At 47.5% G+C, this 20,240-nt stretch overlaps 4 protein-coding genes across 5 annotated transcripts; 1 reads left to right on the top strand and 3 right to left on the bottom strand.

Annotated features, from left to right (window-relative positions):
* Positions 1-469: 469 nt before the first annotated feature.
* On the bottom strand, positions 470-4,317 carry LOC120694978 (protein phosphatase 1 regulatory inhibitor subunit PPP1R7 homolog). Its single transcript, XM_039978317.1, has 6 exons — positions 3,905-4,317; positions 2,651-2,881; positions 2,315-2,461; positions 2,099-2,241; positions 1,858-1,972; positions 470-997 (listed from the first exon to the last, which is right to left on the bottom strand). The coding sequence occupies exons 1-6, from the start codon at positions 4,220-4,222 to the stop codon at positions 917-919; spliced, it is 1,035 nt and encodes a 344-aa protein (XP_039834251.1). The 5' UTR covers positions 4,223-4,317; the 3' UTR covers positions 470-916.
* A 153-nt stretch (positions 4,318-4,470) lies between these two features.
* Positions 4,471-8,045, top strand: LOC120694962. 2 transcript variants are annotated; one of them, XM_039978307.1, is made up of 3 exons: positions 4,471-4,668; positions 4,761-4,882; positions 7,738-8,045. In XM_039978307.1, exons 1-3 carry the CDS (start codon positions 4,556-4,558, stop codon positions 7,761-7,763), a joined length of 261 nt encoding a protein of 86 aa, XP_039834241.1. In that variant the 5' UTR covers positions 4,471-4,555; the 3' UTR covers positions 7,764-8,045. The 2 variants fall into 2 exon arrangements, with proteins under 2 accessions (XP_039834241.1, XP_039834236.1); XM_039978302.1 differs by having other exon boundaries at positions 4,761-4,949.
* Positions 8,046-8,370: 325 nt separating this feature from the next.
* LOC120694951 lies at positions 8,371-9,356 on the bottom strand. Its single transcript, XM_039978293.1, has one exon. It carries the CDS (start codon positions 9,309-9,311, stop codon positions 8,679-8,681), a length of 633 nt encoding a protein of 210 aa, XP_039834227.1. The 5' UTR covers positions 9,312-9,356; the 3' UTR covers positions 8,371-8,678.
* Positions 9,357-13,668: 4,312 nt separating this feature from the next.
* Positions 13,669-15,224, bottom strand: LOC120694944. Its single transcript, XM_039978285.1, has one exon. The coding sequence runs from the start codon at positions 14,947-14,949 to the stop codon at positions 14,053-14,055; it is 897 nt and encodes a 298-aa protein (XP_039834219.1). The 5' UTR covers positions 14,950-15,224; the 3' UTR covers positions 13,669-14,052.
* Between the last annotated feature and the right edge of the window lie 5,016 nt (positions 15,225-20,240).

Here is a 20,240-nt window from a genome sequence, read left to right as displayed (position 1 = left end):
AACCTAGACGCCATGGGACCGACTAGGTGACTAATCGCGACTAGTCGTCGACCAGACCGATTAGTCGAGACTAGTCGATCCTAGTCGTCCTGCATATCAGGACCTATACAACTATATATACACACCTATATATACTATATTGTCTGTACAATAAATCAAGCATATGACTACATTAGTGTTTAACTACATTAGTGTTTAGCTGCTGACTTACTTGTGAGAGTTGTTTTCTGCACTGTCCAGAATTCCATGTTCCAATCCCACACTCCAGAATTCCATGTTCCAATCCCACACTCCAAATCTTTGCTGACTTTCCCTGGAACCTAGTCGTCCATGTCCAAGTCGGACGATTAATCGCGATTAGTCTTCCACTAATCGGATGACCAGAGTTTTGATCGAACAAATGGCGTCGGTTGCCCTTATCGGACGCCAAGGACCGATAAGGTCGACTAATCGCTATTAGTCAGACGACTTGTAAACATTGTTTAATATATAACCAGTAGGGGATCACACCACTCCTGTTACCTCAAAAAAAAAACTAACGCTACAGCCTACAGGGAAAGCAAATGCAAACATTGGTACGGGACCCTGTGACAAACTGACAATCCTACTACATCTCTGCTCGTCCAAACATCAATCGTTCATTATTTGGTCACCGATCACTACTACTATTCAGCTCGTAGGGGCTCAAGCATACATACTCTTGACTGACTTTTCTAAATGGGGGCAGAGTTGGCTTGGCAAAACATAGGCCCGCAACAGTTGCAGCCAATAGATAACCGGTTCCATAATGTCTCTGAGCTTGATCAAAAGTCTGAACTGTTCCTTCACAAAGCTCAACTTGCCTTCTCTGGAAAAAGGAAAAGGAAAGGAAACAAGCCTACTTTGACTGAGTATTTGCGCAACCAATTTGCCAGTTTCAAGCTATGATATCTGAATCAATTTGCTCGAGATTTGGAAATATTTGCTTCAGTGTGGATGAGTAATTTGAAGTTTTTGCCTGCACAAAGGGCAGAAAGGAAGTACATCAGACAGTGAGGGGATAAATTTGGCATGAGCCCTGCTGATTGATTGTAAGGAAATCAGGATCACAGTATTAAGCTCAGACAAAAAAATGTTGATTATGTCACTACATGCCTCTCTAATACCCAGCAGACATTATCTATGTTCAATGGTGTAAGAAAGTTTTAGTGCAGATGGCTTCCCCCACACAAGAATGCACACATTTCGTTTTCTTTGTGTTTATTAAGTCAATTAAAATTTCGAAATTGCACAACACATCAAAGAAACAGTACAATGAGTAGAGCCTGAATCCAAATTTGTACCAAAATTTGGAGCAATATACAAATATACAATGATGCGGCAACAGTACAATGGTCAAAAGCACCCCCAATCAATGGAAGTGAAAGCCAGTAAGGTTGCAACTTTATAAGTGGCTCAATTTTAATGGAGGGTAATACCAATGTGCTAACCTAGCCAAAGTTAAAAAGGTTTTGTAGCTCACTTCAGGATTAAGGAACATGGAAACATGCTTTGTAATTCATAAATAGTTCTATTAACGTGGACATTTCACAGTAACACCAAATTCTGAAAATGCTCCTCAAGAATTAAAAAAATAAATAAAGCGGTGCTCATTTTGATAACATGCACCAAAAAAATTGATTTTGCGAAAAATTGGACGTAGTATAAAAAATAGGGCACTATCACAGCAACCTTCATAAGAAAAATACTAGCAACAATAAGGATGATAATTAAGTCATAGGTAACTGAGGATATGTTCAGGTCATGGTCACATCTTGGTTTCCTTTCTGATTTATAAGAACTTTCAAAGAATAAATATAAAAGACGTGAAATACTTACACAGGGATTTCGCTCAAGATATATGGTTGTCAACTTCTCCCGTGAACCAGCCAAAGCAGCCTCTATCCCGTCTAGTGATGGTATCTGGTTGTCATTCAACCACAGGTCCTCCAACCTGTATGGCAAGTTGGTATCATAACCAAAGATTCAGAGAAAGACATTTAATCCTACTGTTTATCATCTTTCTTTCTTAAGAATTGGTGCTGAGGATAAGAAGCTTGATCACATGGTATCATGTTACCTGGTTAAGGTTTCAATATTTTCTATAGCAGTTAGCTTGTTAGATGAAACATCCAAAACACGGAGGTTCTGCAAGGTAGAGAGGCATTCCATCTTTTGAATACCATTATGGCTGAGGTACAGTTCCTCTAATGCAATACATTCCTGAATTGCAAAACAGATATTATTAACAAGCAGCAATTAGAACAGGCAAAGAGGGGATGTTATAGTATTGTACCTGAAACCCATCCATTGAAGTTAACCTGTTGCTTTGCAAACTTATTTTCTTGATCAGTTTCAGACCACACAAGTTGACAGTTCGAATTCGATTTCTTCCCAGCCATAGCTCTTGTAGATTTGTCAAGGTTTCAAGATTTTCCATCACCTGAAATAAGATGAGCATATAAGGATGTAGGAAATCACAGGATCCAGGGTATAAACAAAATACATACCGCATAAATCATCAGACAAGGATTAGTTCACTGGCCAGAGGAGCTAACTTTCCATAAAACAGCATGCAAACACTCAGGTATGAACACTAGGAGTCAAGAACAATTTACTCTACAACACTTACCCTTAATCTGTTGCTGCCAAGTTCAAGAATTTCCAATGCATGGAAGTGTTCAAGTTCTTCCATCTTTGCAACTTCATTTTTTGAAACATAAAGTTCCTTCAATGTGTTGGAAACCTTGGACAGCCCAGTCAAGGAAGATATCTCATTGAAAGATACATCGAAAATCAGGAGACCCTTGAAGATGCTGGCATCAGGAATCCTTGTAAGTTTGTTGTCTCTAAGGACCAACTCCTGAAATATGAAATTGGAATGGGAGTTAGATAGTACTACAAAACCACTTCCCTATTTCTAAGATAAATCAAATGATTTTTCCGGAATGCATCAAAATTAAAGCATCACTAAAATTGGAGCAGAACCAAAGACGTTCATGAACAAGACAAAAAGGAAAGACACTTGAAGCCTATACATGTTTTCAGAAATACAGTTCTCAAGCTTAATGAAGGAAAATGTGGTGTCCCGACTCTGCCCATGGCAAGCCTAGTGAAAACTTATTACTACAAGCTTCAGAAAGCAAATGCATTGGGTCATGTTGTGAAAGTATCAGGAGTCAGGAAAGTATTATGGTGCGTTCAACTGTTATGGGGTCCTCAAAATAACCATAAGAAATACTCCATATAGTTGTGTACACGTCTGCAAACTTTCATGAAGTGTGCTAGACCCAAATTTAGCCTCCTCGCTAGGTTTGCTTGTATTGTAAGGATACAACTAACAGCTTAACATAATATGGATAAAACATCATTATGGCTGTTTGTACTTACACTGATTGAGCCAAATTGCTAAATAGTACAATCAATAGCCTAATAATACCAATTACCTAACTTGATATCTAATACTACTGGGGACTAAAAGGCTCAGTGATGGGAATCAGATTACAGGAGCACTAAACTTTGCACACAAGCTTCATAAAGTTTCTATTTCTCCATCACACCATAACCATACACAATCCCTCTCGTTTCTCCCTTATGAATCGTACTATGATATCTACATTAAAATGCATGTTACAATACATTTAGTTCTGGCCCATTTACATGAAGTAAACAATGCGTAGTTATTGATCACACTACCGAGTATCATGTAAAGTTTTCTTTCCTGGATAACACAGATTGGCTGTCAACATACGAAATTGATGATTTATAATGAAAAGAAATTGCAGGAATTGCCAACACAAAGCATCTAACAACCGAAATTGGACATCACGTTCGGAGCGACCCAGCAAAGCCTCGCTACCACACATTCCCTCGAGGCAGTAATCACCTGCAGCCCGGCGATTGCGTCCCAGGACGAGAGCGGCGCCACGGCGGCGTCGTCGAGGAGGTTCTGGCGGAAGGAGAGCTTGCGGAGGCCGGCGAGCCGGCCGATGCGCGGGTCGACGGAGGAGAGGCGGTTGGCGGTGAGGTCGACCTCCTCCAGCGTGGGCGGGATCTCCACCTCGCTGAGAACGTGCAGCTGGTAGCTCGTCAGGTCGAGGCACAGCGCGGGCCCCTCCTGCCCCTCCGCCTCCATCTTGGACCCCGCCTCACCGCTGGCGGCGGCCGCGGCCCGCGGATCGCCGGCGCCCTCGCCGGAGGCCATGGGGATCACGCGGTGAGCGTGGATTCAGGTTTCGAGAAGCTTCTGGGAGAAGCTGCAGGGTGGAAGGCGAGGCATGAGAAGGGGAATATGCGCGACTGGGGTTTCCCATGGGGGAAGAGGATAGAAGAGCGATTATAGTGGGCCAGGCCGAATGATATTTGGGCTTGGAAAGCTACCTTTGAGGCCCAAATAGGAAGAGAATTTAGGCCCATCTACGTCCTGCCCTCTCAAATCGCAAGGTCCAAAACCCTTAAAAAAAACCCACACGGCCTCGCCGCCTCTCTCCGCCGCGAGCTCGCTCCCCTCCCCTCCCCGTCCCCGGCAACGCAAGCCATGGCGTCGCGCCTCCGCTCCTTCGCGCGCCCCGCCGCCGCGGCCTTCCTCCACTCCGCGGCCAGCCGGAGCCCCGCGGGTTCCCTCCCCCGCTCCCTCGCTGCCGTTCCCAGGTAAGGGGGCCTCTTCCATTTTCACCGCGGCCTATGTGAGGAATGTTTCCCTGCTAGCGCGTCGGTTTAGCTGGGAAATACGTGTGTTGCAGGGCTCCGGCCGTGGGGCGGCGAATGGCGCTGGCGCGGTCGCTGCAGCCGCTGCACAGCGCGGTGTCGGCGGCGCGGCTGACGTCGCGGCTGGGGGCGGAGGTGGCCCGGGCCGTGTCGCAGGGTACGCTCTGCAGCTCCTACCCGGGAGTCTGAGTCTGATACAGTCTACTAATCTTTGCAACGCTACAGTGAGTTGTGGCTGCCCGATTGCTTGCTTGCTTATTCTTGTTTATGTATTGTCTGGTTAAGATTAGGATGATTTGCTTCGCTTGGTGAGATCAATTTCACTTGGATCTGTGTAACTTTTTGTTCGTTTATCCATTTGGGTAGGATCCTTTCATTCATGGGCCAAAATCCTCTTTATTTATGGGTACACATTCACTATTATAGGATAGCCATGGGCCCAGATACGTTTCCATGCCCTCAAATTCATTTCCTTCAATGCTCGATCCTATATAGGGAGATTACCAATGATTTACTTAGGAGAATGGTTTGAATTTTTGTGTTCAGTAAAACACGCCAACCGCATGCACAAACATGCTTCTATATTTGTGTTTTTGAAGCTATATCAACAACTTTGCTAAATAATTGTGTTTGCTTGATCTAAAACTCAGCATAGCCCGAATATGATGGTCTTGCAGCAATGCAACATACTAGCCTTTTCATTTTTCAGCTTTGTACTAGTAAGGAAAATTTCTAATTGAATTTGTGTTGTATGGTGAACAAAAACACTAGTGTAGCACATGGTAACATGGAAGAGATAAATGCTTAGCTGGAAGTGCATTCACAGTCCTGTGTGTATTCAGGACATATTAGCCATGAACTTTCAAGCAGTTTCTTAGTTGTACTAGCTTCTTTGGATGATATATGCTATTTGTCAAAGAAGGTTAGACTAATACAATACTACTAAGCAGACCCAATATGCAGTTTGACACTGATCCTAGCAAATTAGGTAGATGTTTTATGTGCTAAGGCTGGGCATATGTGCTTGAGAAGGAATGAGGTAATTGACCTACAGGCTACAACAAATGGTGTGCCTTTAGATGTGCAGGGTGTTGCATGTGGGTTTAACAGACTTTAAGATGTCAGGTTTAAGAAGAAATGTAAAGCCAAAATGCCACGGGCTGGAAATCATCAACAAAGCCTGATATGCATCTAGGGTTTGTACTTTTGTAATGTAGTTAACCCTTACTTTTCATGTAGGAGTCGAGTGTCGAAGGTTGGGTTGAGTCACTGGTCACTTCTGTAGTACCAGTTACCCTGATGCCATGTATGTCCATGATAGAGTTATAAAAGGGATGAAAAGTTGAACCTGAGAAGTTATGTGAACAAGTTTGATAAACTGTGTTGTCATGATCCTACAGCATGAAAAGAAAGTTAATTTCACAAACTACAACTATTCGCACCTACTATCAAGGAACCACAATTCTTGGGTTCAATTTCACAGAACAACTACGTGTACCATCTCTTTCATAGACCGACAAAAATTTTGTCAGGGCCACATGTCCGACACAAATTATATGTTGACCCACTTTTGGTCTTGTGTGTCCACCTTTGTGAAACAAGGGAACAAATTCCAAGTGTCAATGCCAGGCACCTAACAGATTTCTCGAACATTTCTTATGTTTCACAAATTCAAGTGATGTCTGTCCTTTCTGGAGCTCATGACTTGTTTCGCTGGAGATTGGGCTTCTTTTTATCCGCTAGATTTGGGTGGGTTCAAATTTCAAGTCCTTCTGGGTCAGAATTTTCATGTAGTGTAACCTAGTAAATGTTACCAAATGAACCACGAACTGACCTATATAGTTTTTTAATTGATGCCTTTTATTTCCTATATAGTTTTTTCCCCTTTTCTGGTGGTTCTAGCCTATAGCCCAACTTGCTTGAAACTAAAAGTCTGTTTTGTAGTAATATGGAAATTACGGTGCCTACATAATCTAAGCTAGTGGTGACTACTCATACATGATAAACTCTACTGATTTTAGAAGTCAGATTAGCTGTCAATTTCTGCTTATATAGTGCATTGTAGTAGCTCCTTTACTTCTTACACATGTAATTATATCAAAGGGAACTGTCACATTTGCTACTGTAGTGTCATGTTTGTGCCCCTTTCGAAATCTAGCTGGCCTATGTGCCAAATTTGTAGAATTCTTGAAGCATACTAATCTTTATTAATCTGTAGCTGTTGTTAAAATCACACTACGGAACTTCCATTGTGCATCAGCCCAATTTTAGTGTGCTTTGCCAAATTGCTCTCTACTTCAACTCTCTCGCTCGACTGAAATTCACAAGAACTTCAGTCAATCTTGAATTGAATCATTTATACTTTTTTATGCCCACTACTAATATCGGACAACTTAAGGACCGTTAGGCTGCTCTACCAGCTGGCTGGGCTGCAGCGGCGGCTGCAGGCATCTGCAGCGGCTGGTAGGGCAGCCAAACAGAGTATTAGACTTGACAATCCTGTTTTTGTTGCCCAAAGTGTTCTCGAGGGCCATATTCATTGCCTTGTTTAGTTCGCGAAATTTTTTTGGTTTTGGTATTGTAGCACTTTCATTGTTATTTGGCAATTAACGTCCAATTATAGACTAATTAGACTTAAAAGATTCTTCTCGTCGTTTACAGTTAAACTGTGTAATGAGTTGTTTTTTCAACTGCATTTAATGCTTCATGCATATGTCCGAAGATTCGATGTGATGGGTACTGTAAGAAATTTTTTGGGAACTAAACATGATATATGGCCATATGTGTCCTGAACTCATCTTGTTCTTGGTTTCTGGACTTGTACATATGGGTCTTGACCTCATCCTATAGTAGCTTCAACTTAAATGTAACTTCATTGCTTCTGACTGTTTTGAACCGTAACTGTTATGCTTTATTGTAGTACTGATTCTCATGTTGTGTGGACAGGGATGCACGTAAATGATTTCACTGTGTCACAACCTGAAACTTATGTTCCCTGATATCATCTTGCAGAGACGGGTCTCAGTGTCCCTCGATAATGAAAGAAACTGCTCCGGATGGCAGCAGCAGATATTTGCAAGACTTGGTTATCATCAATAATCATTTTTGTTAAATTGTTACCTTATTTATTCAGGGGCACCCACTTTATTCTATATATTAGTGGCACACGTTTGACCTTGAACCTTCCTGGTAACAGTTTTTCGTTTGAATTCCATATGAGCTTAAGGTTTCAGAGAACATAGCTCTCTTTTGTATACATACTGGTCGCTTCGGACCAATTGCTGTTTTTGTCCATCTCAAGAGCTAACCTAGTTGATATCCTCTGTGGTCTTATAATTTGATGCCCCTGATTGTTCTTTAGACATGCGCACCAGGTGAACCTAGTTGAGATCAATATCTGGAGGACATTTGGTGAAAAACTGAAAATGGGCAAAATGTTGGGAAGGTGAAATTTTGTTGCAAACGTTGTTTCAGTTTGTTGCAGTTTGCAAGTTTTTTTAACCTCACGAAATGTACTGATTGTTGTAGCAAACGTTGCAGTTTTCAGTTTTTGAAACATTTGCAAACACTGTTTGTGGTAAATTAATACAGCATTTTGAACTAGCATTTAGCCCATTTTCACCGGTGATGCCACCCAGCATCTGATTGCAAGTAACAACACCTGTTTGTTATACGATATTGCAATGGTTCGGTTTATTTATCGACAGCACCATTTGTCAAGACAACTAGTTGGCATGGAATGAGAAGATGCGGCTTTTCACACTCCAAGCTCAGCTAAAAGTGCTGAAAGAGGGTTAACAAAAGCCCATCCAAAAAAAAGCCTGAACTCCAACAGGCACACTGCACCAGTGCACCTGGAAACAAGTCAAGAAAAAAAAAGGTTGGAAAACCATTACACATGGACCTACACCCAAACGTCTTGCTGGCTGGCTGTACACTCTTTAACCAGCGATCTAGTTGGTCACCACCTGATCGTTGCGCGCGCCGGCGACGAGCGCCACGCACCCGGAGCTGCCGGCGAGGCCGTTCTTGGCACCGCCACCGGTGGCTCTCGTCCCGGCGCTCAACTTGGGCGACCTCGGCGACCCCGCGAGCCTCCTCACGATGTCGATCACGGCGTCGGCCTGGAAGAGCGCCTGGTGCGTCCTCCCGAAGCCGTTGAACCGGCGGCACACGGCCATGTGCGCCGCGAGCGCGGCGTCGCGGTCGCCGCCGTTCTTGCCGGCCTCCTCGGCCACGGCCTCGGCGCAGAGCCCGCACACCCACCGCCCCGAGAAGCGCCGCCGCACCGCGCCGATGTACGCCGGGGTGCACTCCTCCGACATGCCGCAGCACTCGCACCGGGCGTCCTCCACCTCCGCCGCCGCCGGGCGCGCGGCGTCCCGCGGGTCGCCGCCGCCGCCGCCGTCGTGGCCACCGCCGTCCTCCACCTCCTTATCGTGCTCTGCGACGCAGCTGCGAAGCTCGTGGAACGACGGGATCCTCTGCTGCCGCCTGTGCTCGCCGCTGCCGAAGCTGCCGATGATCGTCGCCAGGAGCGGCGCCACGGCGGCGGCCATGGCCGGTGCTTCTCCGTTGGGCGCCATGGGGGGACAATTGGACTAAAGATCTATTCAGTTTCCTGTCGTGCCCGTTGCTTCGTTTTAGCGAAGAGGCCTAGTGCGCCATGGCACCTATTTATAGAGAGCTCGCGGAGAAGAAAGTGACACTGATCTCGTGATCTCAATTGAGGACGAGATTGATTGCAGAAGACGAGGTGTGCCTCTGAACACCGGATTTTGATACGAGCACAAACTTGTGGCTAGGTTGCGCGGCGCGTGCTTATCGATCAGCTTATCATTAGGAGGGCCGTGGTAGCTCATGATTGGCGACACGAGCAACATGAACATGAAGGTATCTTTGTGCCAAGTATCTGCTTTTTGGAGCTGGGGTTAGGTTTTGATCTCACGTACGTGATGACGTCTTAGGGATTGCGGGACGTGGAATTTGAAAACATGTTAGGGGGAATTTGAAAGCATAAAAACCTGCATGTGTGAGAATTTTTTTTAAAAAAAGAAGTTGTTGGTGGGTTTATGGAAACCCCTATCCTCCAACATTTTCCCTTATTAACTTGGAACATTCACTTGAAATTAGAGTTACGTCAAACTTACATTTATTAACTACTTTGGAATGTTGATTTGATATAGAAAACCGAGTTTTAATATTCATTACAAAAGTTAAAGTGATCTCAAACAGTAGATATCATGTCTTATTTATTTTCTCAGGTAAAGATTTGATTTTGTCAGACAAGTTTTGGACTAACGTTACTGCGGGCACAAACTTGTACTCTCTCCAAAGTTCCTATATACCCAATTTCTGAAACTTTAAATAAGTTGTAAATATTTTCTCCTGCAAAAAAACTTCTAAAGTATTTGCTCTCTAATCATGAAAAATCATATATACAGATTTGTCCTGAAATTTTATCATAACAAATTAAACTAAACTATTCTAACTTATAAATATTTATTATTTTTAAACATATAATGTATTTAGACCTGCCTTTATCATTTATATGTAGTGATAATGTATTTAAACCGTCACCATTTTTTTTGCGTGGAATCTCATGATGATTAATTTGTAGAACTACCTAAACCTGTTTCCTCGCAAAATATTCAGTCTAGAGCGTTGAGCATATTCCGCAACTCGTCTCGCCGGACCAATAAATACTCGAGTAGTACGTGAACCTCAGTGATCGTCGAGAAGACAAGATATTCTTGCCAAATAAGAGCGTTAGATGATCACAGCACAATTGCGTTAGCCATGACCTTATCATCGACGTCGCCTTACTTTCTCATGACTTATCACTTAAGCTTTACGAAAGCAGATGCGCTCGCACGCACGTGGAAGCCATTCCGACCAGGTGTCTGATGCGATGATAGTCTCCATCTCCATCAGATCATCAGCTGCGGCTACTAGCAGCTTATTTAGCTGATGGACGGCGTTGCTTTCATGGTCACGGGCTGACGGTCTTTGTGTGTGCCATGCAGCGCAAGTAACTTGGAGTCGACATGGACAGGACTAGGAGGAAGAACACATCCATCACACATGATATGTCTATAGATGTCGCGCAGGAGTTCTCTTCAGAGAGGTTTCTGCAGGAAACTGAACAAGATAGAGGTTAATTAGTGTTGATCGAGCTCGTGTATGTAACAGTGTAACAGTGCGCTTATCAGCTTTTCTTCGTACCTACAAAATACAAATATATATGATGTTTAGGACAAGCCAAATGGTTTGTTTTTAAACTAATTTGTTTGTCATAACGGCATTTATCAAGAATGGAGGCATAATTCTGTATAAACTTTTGCTTTCCCTTCTTATATATATGATTTGATAGTGCTCCTGCCGTTCTTTTCAAAAAAAAAAAAGAATGGAGGCATAGTAGTAACAAAGATGCTGGTGTTTCTGTGTAGCGTATGAAAATAAATGAGGGGGCTTATTTCATATTAGAGCTGATTTTATATTGTGCAAAACAGGTCAAGTTGAACATGTACACTGGCATAGCCAAAAAAACCACAGTGGTGTGGTGTACTCAATAATTTCTTTCTCGCTTGCTCAATTTATAGAAAAGATACTATTTCCATCAATTTGAAGCTTGCAATACAGTTCGTTACTGTTTATTCTGACGAGGAAGAAATTTCAAAGTTAATATGACAAGGCTTATTTTTTGTTTAAGGTGTATTATTCATTCCATAGTGTCATTTAATTTGGCATGGGTTGTTGTCTTTTATTTGTCAGGAGCTTCTGATCACTTTACCACATGATGTGTCTTTTAGTCAAGAAGATTATTTAGGTTGTCTCAGCTAGCTAAGCATTATTGGAAACAGGTAGGAGTAAAACATAAGGGGATAACTGTTGGCTCTTATACATCACCAAACCCCTGCATCAACGGCTCGTTTTCAGTAACTGGGCTGACGCGGGGGTCATGGAAAAATGGTCTCGGTCGCCGGTGGCCAGCGGGCCTTCTTCTCTTGGACAGAGCAGCACGAGCCACCAGACAGACAGGGCAGTATTACTCGTTCTCCATTTCCCTATGTCAGTACGTTAGCAGCCAAGAAGAGAGTAGAAAACTGGGCTCTTTCATTTGTCTTGCAATCTTTCGTGCAGAACGCGAACGAGGGAGAGCTAGTGCTCTAGCAGGCTGAGCCTAGCTAGCTACCGGATCCGTGTCTCATGTCACATGTGTGCTCGATCGAGCACGGCACGTATCCTCTGTAGTCTGTACTTGCATTGAAGCCAAAAAGATCGATCTCACCATCTCACCTGCAGGCGCTCCTCCAAGTCCAAGGCTCCTACGGTCCTACTACCATTGATGGATGGAGCGGAAAGCTGAAGCTTGGACTGGCCCGGCTCTATGCGCCAGCTCTCCACCCAGCTCCAGCGCAGTGCTACATACCGTAGCAGCTGCAGGTCAGAGTGTGTGCAGAGCAGAGCAGTGAAGTACCGAGCGTTGCAGCTAGGCACAGGCAGGCGCACAGCAGCTTTACTCGCCGGCCGGTCTGGATGGAGGAGCATGCGGCCCCCCCAGCTGACGGACGGTCTGACCGGCCGGCCGGCCGGCGTGCGTCGCCATCGACGGCTACCTTGCTAGCTTCTCGCATGTTACTGTGTCTGCCGTCAGTGGCTAATCGCCTAATCTCCTCTTCCTTCTCCGCACCGGCGCACTTAAGTTTCGACCTGGCATTGGGCGCAACATCGATTAGGCGATTCATCGAGCGAAAGTTAGAGCAGGTATTAGGCTGAACTCACCAGCCTACCCATCCCATCTCTCATCCCACCTCCCATTTCAAATTCCACCCTGCAAATAGTACATGCTACAGTATAAAACAGTGAAAAGAACGTCCACGTCAGCGTCCACGTCAGCCTCCCACTCCCACTGGTGAGTTCAGCCTTATGGAGCCAGGTCAGCGGGCGGTTTGGGCCTCCGCGTCAGAAAAGTCCCCGCTGGCAGAAAGAGAAAAGGAGAGAGAGAGGGGAACGGGCGGTGTGCCAAGCGCCGGCTGAAGCGGGCTGAGAGGCCTGCATGCCGCTCCTATTGGCTGCGCAGCTGCTGCGCTAGTTGCCCATTGCCTGCATGTGCTGCTGCTGCATGCCGCTGCAATTAATGCTCCTTCACGCTGGCGTCTATTTCGCATGCTGCCGGCTGAACCATAAAACCTGCTCTTACTTGGATCAGACAAATAATCGTTTCGTTTTGCCGGAACACAGGCCTGGGCAGGGGCAGAGCCTGCAGCTTGCTTGGCCCGTGTTTGGTTGCAAACTTCCAAATTCCAATTTTTTTTTCGGCACCAGCATGGAGATTTAAATCTAGACGAAATAAAAAACGTATTGCGACTGCTGTCTGTAAATGGCGAGACGAATCTAATGAACCTAATTAGGTTGTAATTAAATGCTAAATTGCTACAGTAATGCTACAGTAAACAATCTCTAATGACGGATTAATTAGGCTCATTAGATTCGTCTCGCAATTTACAGACGAGTTATGTAATTATTTTTTGTGATTAGTCTATATTTAGTATTTTAAATGTAGAAAGATGTCTTTTCAAAATTTTTATATCGCGCAACCAAACGGGGCCTTATCGATCTCTCTCTCTGGAACACAGGCCTGCATGCAGCCACACCCATAAAGACGGCGGCGGATATCGCTGTGATCCCGCTGCGGTTGTTGGTGTGCCGGCCGACGCCGATGCCCGACACACCACACCAGGCGTACGAAGCCGCTGGCCGGTGTACCGCGCTAAACCCCAACCAAATTGCTGGACTCGTGTCCTTGCTTTGCCTGCCCCTCCCTCCCTTTACTCCCCCCTGCCCTCCGCATCAACCTACTTTCCCTCCCTGCTCTGCATCGTCATGGCCCACTCGCAAACGTACCACACTGTTTGTACAATCACCTTAGTATAAATTGTATAATCATCAAGCAACTAAGTAGTAGAATGGCCAGGTGGTATGATTTGGTTTAAAAACCCAAGCTTTAGGGGGGACAATCATGTGTCCATGGTCCAACTTGAGTGGAATAAAACAAGAAGAAGAAGAGCGAGCCAGGTAGTTTCGCGCACAAACCACGTGAAGGGGTGGATGGGAAGCATGGTGTACAAGCAGGGGGTGGTGGTTGAAGTTGAACACGAGGCAGGCAGGCAGGGTCATGCAGCTCAGCTGGCCTAAACACAAAGGGTACGGTGGACCTTGGCTAGCTCATCGACCGGCCGGCCGGCCACCCGGCGGCCGCGCGCGGCGAGCACTTCGTTCTCAGTCTCAGCAGCAAGATGGTGGTCTCTCGTTTGCTCCAACTAGCTAGGCGAGGCCGGCGGCGACGGGCCGGGGCCGCCGCGCCCGCGGGGTGGTGTAGGGGCTGGCGGCGGCGGCGGCGCCGTGGCCGTAGTAGTCCGGGGTGGACGCGGCGCTCCTCTGCGCGCGGAGCTGCTCGTAGAACCGCCGGATGAACTCGTCCGCCTGCCGGTCGACGCCCCCGCCGTCCGCCGGCGAGTCGGTGATGAGACGCGGCGTCGTCCTGCCCTTCGCCGCCGCCGCCGCCGCCGCCACGGCGGGGCTGCGCGCCACCGCCCAGTAAAGCAGCTGCGCAGGGGACGGCGTCGCGGAGGTGGCGCTTGGCTCCGGGCCGTCGTCGTCGCCGAAGGCGCGGTAGCAGTGGTCGTCGTCGCTGAGCATCTCGAACACCCGGGCCACCTCGGCCGCGTCGTAGCTGCTGTACTGCAGGTAGCCGCCGGAGCCGCTGTCGTCGCGGTGGTGGCTGCCGCGGCGGCGGCGCTTGCCGGCGCCGAGGAGTCCGAGCCCCCCGCCTCTCGCAGCGGAAGACGGTGTGTTGCTGCAGCTGAACTCGACCTCGCGCCGCCCCCGCGGCGCGGGCTCGTGGACCGCGAGGCTCGGGTCGAGCGCGCGGCACGAGAAGGGCCCGTGCCCGCCGGCGCTGCTGCTGCCGGCGTAGGGGAAGGCGGCGCCGTGGCGGCCGTGGTGGAAGGCGAGGAAGAGCTCGCCGAGCGCCTTCCCCGCGATCTTGCCGCGGTGGAGGAGGAGGCTGAGGTCCATGGCGAGCTTGCGGCCCGACGGCAGGCCCCGGCGCAGCACGTACAGCACGGCGCGCACCACCCGCCACAGCCGCCGCGCCGCGCCCGGCTCCGCCGCCGCCACCACGCCCTGGCCCTGCTGCTGCTGCTTCCCGGCGGGCGCCATTTCCTCGCTCTGCTCCTCTATCTCCCAGTCCCTCTCTCTCCCTCTGCTCCGGCTTCGTCGGCGACTACTTGAAGCTCGAGGTTTCTGCGCCCTGTATGTGGGTGTCGATGTGGATGTGGAACAACTATCCTATCTGGTTGGAGTTGGAGGGGAAGGTGGCGCGGGGACAGGTATTTAAAGGCCCGGAAAAGGCCCGGGGCCTCGCTGATCAATCACAGTGGGTAATCCGATCCGTCTGCTAATCACCACACCACCACGCGTCCACGCAGCAGCCAGCAAAAGGGAGGAAGAAGAGGGGCATGGTTGTGGATTGTGGTTGGAGTGGTGGCGGCTCTGCATTATTGCTTGCTTGGATAGGGTCCATCCGATCCCAAGGTTGCAGGTCAGGTGTGGGGCAGGGCAGGGCACCCCTCCTGGATTGCTGCTGCTCCGGCTAGCAACTCATCAGTTTCAGGCTGGCTTTCAGCCACGGTTGCTGCTCCTGATCGCCAGTTTCTCTGGACATTGATGAACAAGTTGTAGGCAGGTTCCCATCTCATGTTCTGGAGCTCCAGATGCATTCCTCCAGGTTGTAGGCAAAGAAACCAGGGAACTTTGTCGCATGACATATTGACATATAAGTATATGCACCCATTCAGCGTCTCTGTTTTTTTTTTAATAAAAAGAAGGAAACAGAGACTAAGAGATAGACAGTAATCGTTGTCTTGCCATTTTTGGAGGAATTGATTGATTATACGGAAACTGTTACAAGATTTGTGCGAGTCTATTTTCTTGTTTCGATCAGGGCTGTTTGGTCGACTGAACCGACAAATAAATCTGCATTCTGAACCAAGAAAGTCGAATAGGAAAACTAACTATGAAATGACCCGAAAATATCCATGTGAGAAAATGAAGCACGAACCATATGTCTGAGTTTGCCGGGCAATAAGATTAGCTGAAAAGTTAAAACATGTCTGGGCACATGAACATCTCCGAATAAATACTTACGTCCTGGGGAGTGGACAAAAACTAATTAAGCGCGTCGCTATATGCAATCAATATGGGTACTACACTATCAGATGAAGTTTGCTACGTACACGCTACTACTATCCAACTGGTAACTGCTTGTTGTCAAACATCACCACCACGAGAGGGCCGGGGGAGCATCAACTTTCCACCAAAACGTTTTGGATGACCACAAACGGGTCGAAATGGGGCCGGGACTTCCAACAATTTAAGTTTTGGTGTAGTGTTGGGTCAAGATAGAACATTAACATTTGTTTGAAAGTGATCGAGGCGATGCCACCGATTTCTACGTAGTAGCTATTAGTCTTAAGGAGATAAGGAGATCAGGTGTTCTTTCTTGACCTACACGTCCAAGACAGGCAGTAGTGTCGTCTTTGAGGTCCATGCTTTCGGAAGTTTGAAGACACTTCCCTAGAGTGATATACATTGTCAGTGGAAAGCAGCAAAGTGTCCCCATAAGTTCATCCATTGTCCTACTTTGTGATCGGGCTACGTGGCACGAGTCCAGGATAACCATAAGACTTCAACCAGTTTAACAGAAACACACAGTTGTGGTCTGTGGATAAGGGCACTTGTCGATCAAGGAAGCACTGCCCGCCTTGTCTGATCCACGTAGCAGGCACACAGGCAGGCAGGGTCCCAGAGGCATTACCCCAAAGTTTCCCTACGCTAAAAGCTAGTACTGTCTACTGCAACCAGATAAACAGAGAGGCGATGGATGTTGTCTGTCTACATGGAGGCGGAGGTTGACCAGGTAAACAGAGGATCAGTGGTCCATGTAACTGAGCATTGAACAGCACTACACACAGTGCAAAAATTACCGTTTAATCAGTTACGAATCACGCTGGGCCGGTGGGGAATAAAACCAGATGCAATATGAGTTCCCTTAAAAATTTGCAAGAAGTCCTGTTGGGAAAACTCTTGTATGCTCATCAGTACTGATTTATTTGTAACCACAATGCAAGTACCACTTGTCACTTTTGATCTCTGGTCTCTACCGCTGTATCCATACATCCACACACACAGAGAACTCCTAGCTGCACACTTTGCTTCACCGGCCGGCCACTCGTTCAAAGCCCAGGCCAGAAACAGTTCCTTTTCAAGCTTTCAACAAAACCCAATGCTCACAAAGAAAAAATAAACCCTAGCTAGGCATGGCTGCTAGTTTCTTAGGGATTAAGCATGCATGGAGCAAACAATAATACGCGGCGCCCGCGAGTGGTGACAAACTCGATACTGGTCGCCTGCACCACCTGATCCGATCAATCAACCGTGTGTGCCACGCGTGCAGTCGTCGGCGGTCAGAGACTAGAGAGGCTTTGAGAATCCGTTGCTGGGAAAAGCAGTGTCACTTCTCCCGGATAAGGACCTGCTTAGAGCTGATGCGGCTAAAGCGTCGTCGTCTGGAGGAAAACTTGTATGCATGATTGGCGTGCATGGCCGCCGGCCGGCCGCTCGTCGTCGCCTTTGCCGTGCTCGACGAGGAGCAACCATCGGTCGCCAACCGGCACCGGCTGCCGAGCTGCTAATGCGATCGCGATCGCGACCGCCATCGATATTGATTGGGAGAGCCAATTTCACAATTGGCGCATGACAAATCTAGTAGGTAACGGGAATGCTACGCCAGCGTGAATTCATAATTCTATCGCGTTTACCAAGAATTTTATGTAAGCAGATGAGATCACGTTACCGCTTGACGTGCAGCGCAACAGAAGTAGAGTTGGGGCTAACTCTTCCCAACTTATAGCCGCACCTCGGTGAGGAGGATGCAGATCGCAGCTAGCGGTTCTCCTACCTCTTCTCCTGCCGATCAGCACCACCGCAACGCAACATTGCCTCCCTCGAAGTCCACACGTACGGGGCGGAATGCCAGTTGCCGGCGTGCTAGCACCATCCGCGCGGCTAGGGCTTCGTGGAAAGTGGAGAGGCGGGCGGGCGGCGGCTAGGGTTTACGACACGTGGTGATCGTATAACCCACGGCCCCGCCCCTCGTTATATAGATCTCGCAAATGGACCTTCACGCTAGAAGCCTATTAGAGTTCTAATCCTTCTCGGATCAATATCCGGCCCATATGTTATTTGCCTCTTGGGCAAATCACCAACATTATATGCACCCCCTCAAAAAAAAAAGACCTACAAAATGTGCATCTATCCCTTTCCCAAGGGGGGTGGTTCCGTTGGGGGATGGTACCATATATAGTTAATAGTTCTTTCTAAATTTTTTGATTGTACTACTAAGTAGCAAAATATGGGTGGACGGTAGATCGTCGACCTAGGTTCGTATAACTAACATTTGTCGGCTGCTTACAAAGCAGTCCTTGTTTAGCGCACGATCGAACATGACAAAAACTTTGAGCCCTGCCAAATCCACTCGCCACACCAAAGATACATATATAGATATATATTTGCAAATAAATAAAGTTATATATATATATATATCAGCCTTTATTTCTCCAGTCCCTGCTGCTTTGTCCCCGGGACACCAAATAGTGCCTTACTTAAAGCCCGAGCACTCGGTTTCACTAGCCTGGGCCTTTTTTTATTTGTTTTTCTTAATCAGATTATTATTATTATATCATCTTCCGGATAAGATAATGCTGTGCCAAATCATGCATGTCACGGATAAGTTGCACTGGTTGGCCTCTGAATCATTGCTGCATAGTATATCAATCAGTATGCATAAGCATTTCAGAGAGCCATCATGGCGACTGAATCATGACCTGCTTTTTGTTCGGTTTGCTTTGCATTGCACTGGCACCACCACCAGATCGAGCACCGCCGCAGCTAGCACGCTCGCTCTTCCCTTCCCGGCCTGCTGCCTCCATGGTCGGGAAACACTTGTAAAGATGAGCAGTAAAACTCATGAATTGGCCTCTGAGGCTCTGAGTCGTCTGAGATGAACCATGATCCTCCCGCAGTCCTGCTTGTTCGTCTTGGAGCGTGTACGGCATCGGTCAGAACCCGCCAGAAACCGGCACGGGCCAGCACAAGCGAGCTCCGTCCAGGCTTTTCCATGTCCTCCTCCGCTGCCCTTTTTCCAACGGAAGGGAAAGGCCCGGGGCTGCAAAAGGCACGACAGCGACGGCAGTGCCGCACCACCATAGCAGGTCCACAGCTACTGCTCAATGCTGCATGAGTAGGACGCCATGACAGGTGCCGCCGGAGCTCTGCGTGCTAGTTTAGTTTAATCGGGCGGCTCGGCTGCTGCTGCCTGCCGGGGCACGCCGGCAGGCCGGCGAGCTACCGGGTCGCTGGCCGCCATAGGGAACGCAACGCTCGCTTTCCGGTCGCGGGTGGTGGCGCCGCCGTCGCAGGTTGGTTGGCAGGCGGCCGTGCCGGGGTTTTTGTTCGGAAGCTGCATGCTACTCCGGTAGAGCGCGAGATCATATCAGTGGTCCGGTAGCAGGCTAGTAGCTGAGGAAAGGGCGTCCTTCTTTTGGCGGGGCATGTGGAGGGTTTCTTTCTTCAGAATTTTTTTCCATTGAAAAGCTCTTTCTTCAGAAGTTCAGGTATCTAATAATCCATCGACCACGGGGCATGTGGAGGGTTCTTTCTTCACTAGTTCAGGAATCCAATAATCCATTCAACCATGCGTGCTTTTAGCTGCTTTGGAGGGCGGCTGCTGCTGCTTGGCTTGGTCAGGGAGGGAGGAAAAGGGAGGGAGGAAAAGGGAGGGAGGTCTCGTCAGGTACAGGGCGGGGATAACTGGATAAGCTCTGCCTGATGCACTGCAGAGTCATCTCTGTTATTATTGACACTACTCCTATCGTACTACTAACCCATTTTGTCCTGGTGCTTTATGCCTGCATAATTTGGGCTGTCAAGCGAGGGCGCAAGTCGAGGACGACAAAGAAGAGAACCGAAAGCTCATTCCGTTGCACATTTTTGCAAGTTGATCGCATTCTAATTTTTTTTTTGCAAGTTGATGCCTTGACGGTGTGAGAGGGTCCGCCCTTGAAAATAATCCTTGGATCAGGTGTTAAGGCCTCTCAGTGAAAGTGTCATCGACATAATTATTTAGACTGGAATCTTAAGAACTGTGTCAGTGGAGTGTTATAGTTCATGACACTCTTCTCTTCTCTCTATTCATACTATTGATATATGTTAGAAAATTTAATATCTATGGCGCTCTCATGACATTCTTATTAATATTAAGATTGGCCTAACGCTGCATGCTTGCATTCGCGCGAGAAGCAGAGTACAGTCAAAGCGCCTCTGACGACTCGCGGTGCTTTGCAGGATTTATTACAGCCTCACGTGACGTGTCGCGTGTCGCTCGCTGACCC

This window comes from Panicum virgatum, chromosome 1K, assembly GCF_016808335.1.
Source record: "Panicum virgatum strain AP13 chromosome 1K, P.virgatum_v5, whole genome shotgun sequence".
Taxonomy (NCBI): domain Eukaryota; kingdom Viridiplantae; phylum Streptophyta; class Magnoliopsida; order Poales; family Poaceae; genus Panicum; species Panicum virgatum.
This window is presented reverse-complemented; position numbering and strand designations above follow the sequence as displayed.

What these genes read in the sequence shown, in the direction of transcription:
- LOC120694978 (XM_039978317.1), bottom strand. Translation starts at nt 4,222, where the DNA reads ATGGCCTCCGGCGAGGGCGCCGGCGATCCGCGGGCCGCGGCCGCCGCC. An exon ending in AATATTGAAACCTTAACCAG is followed by an intron (nt 1,973 to 2,098) that starts GTAACATGATAC and finishes CTTGCCATACAG; the next exon opens with GTTGGAGGACCTGTGGTTGA. An exon ending in ATCTTGAGCGAAATCCCTGT is followed by an intron (nt 998 to 1,857) that starts GTAAGTATTTCA and finishes CCCTTTGTGCAG; the next exon opens with GCAAAAACTTCAAATTACTC.
- LOC120694962 (XM_039978302.1), top strand. Translation starts at nt 4,556, where the DNA reads ATGGCGTCGCGCCTCCGCTCCTTCGCGCGCCCCGCCGCCGCGGCCTTC. An exon ending in TCCCTCGCTGCCGTTCCCAG is followed by an intron (nt 4,669 to 4,760) that starts GTAAGGGGGCCT and finishes CGTGTGTTGCAG; the next exon opens with GGCTCCGGCCGTGGGGCGGC.
- LOC120694951 (XM_039978293.1), bottom strand. Translation starts at nt 9,311, where the DNA reads ATGGCGCCCAACGGAGAAGCACCGGCCATGGCCGCCGCCGTGGCGCCG.
- LOC120694944 (XM_039978285.1), bottom strand. Translation starts at nt 14,949, where the DNA reads ATGGCGCCCGCCGGGAAGCAGCAGCAGCAGGGCCAGGGCGTGGTGGCG.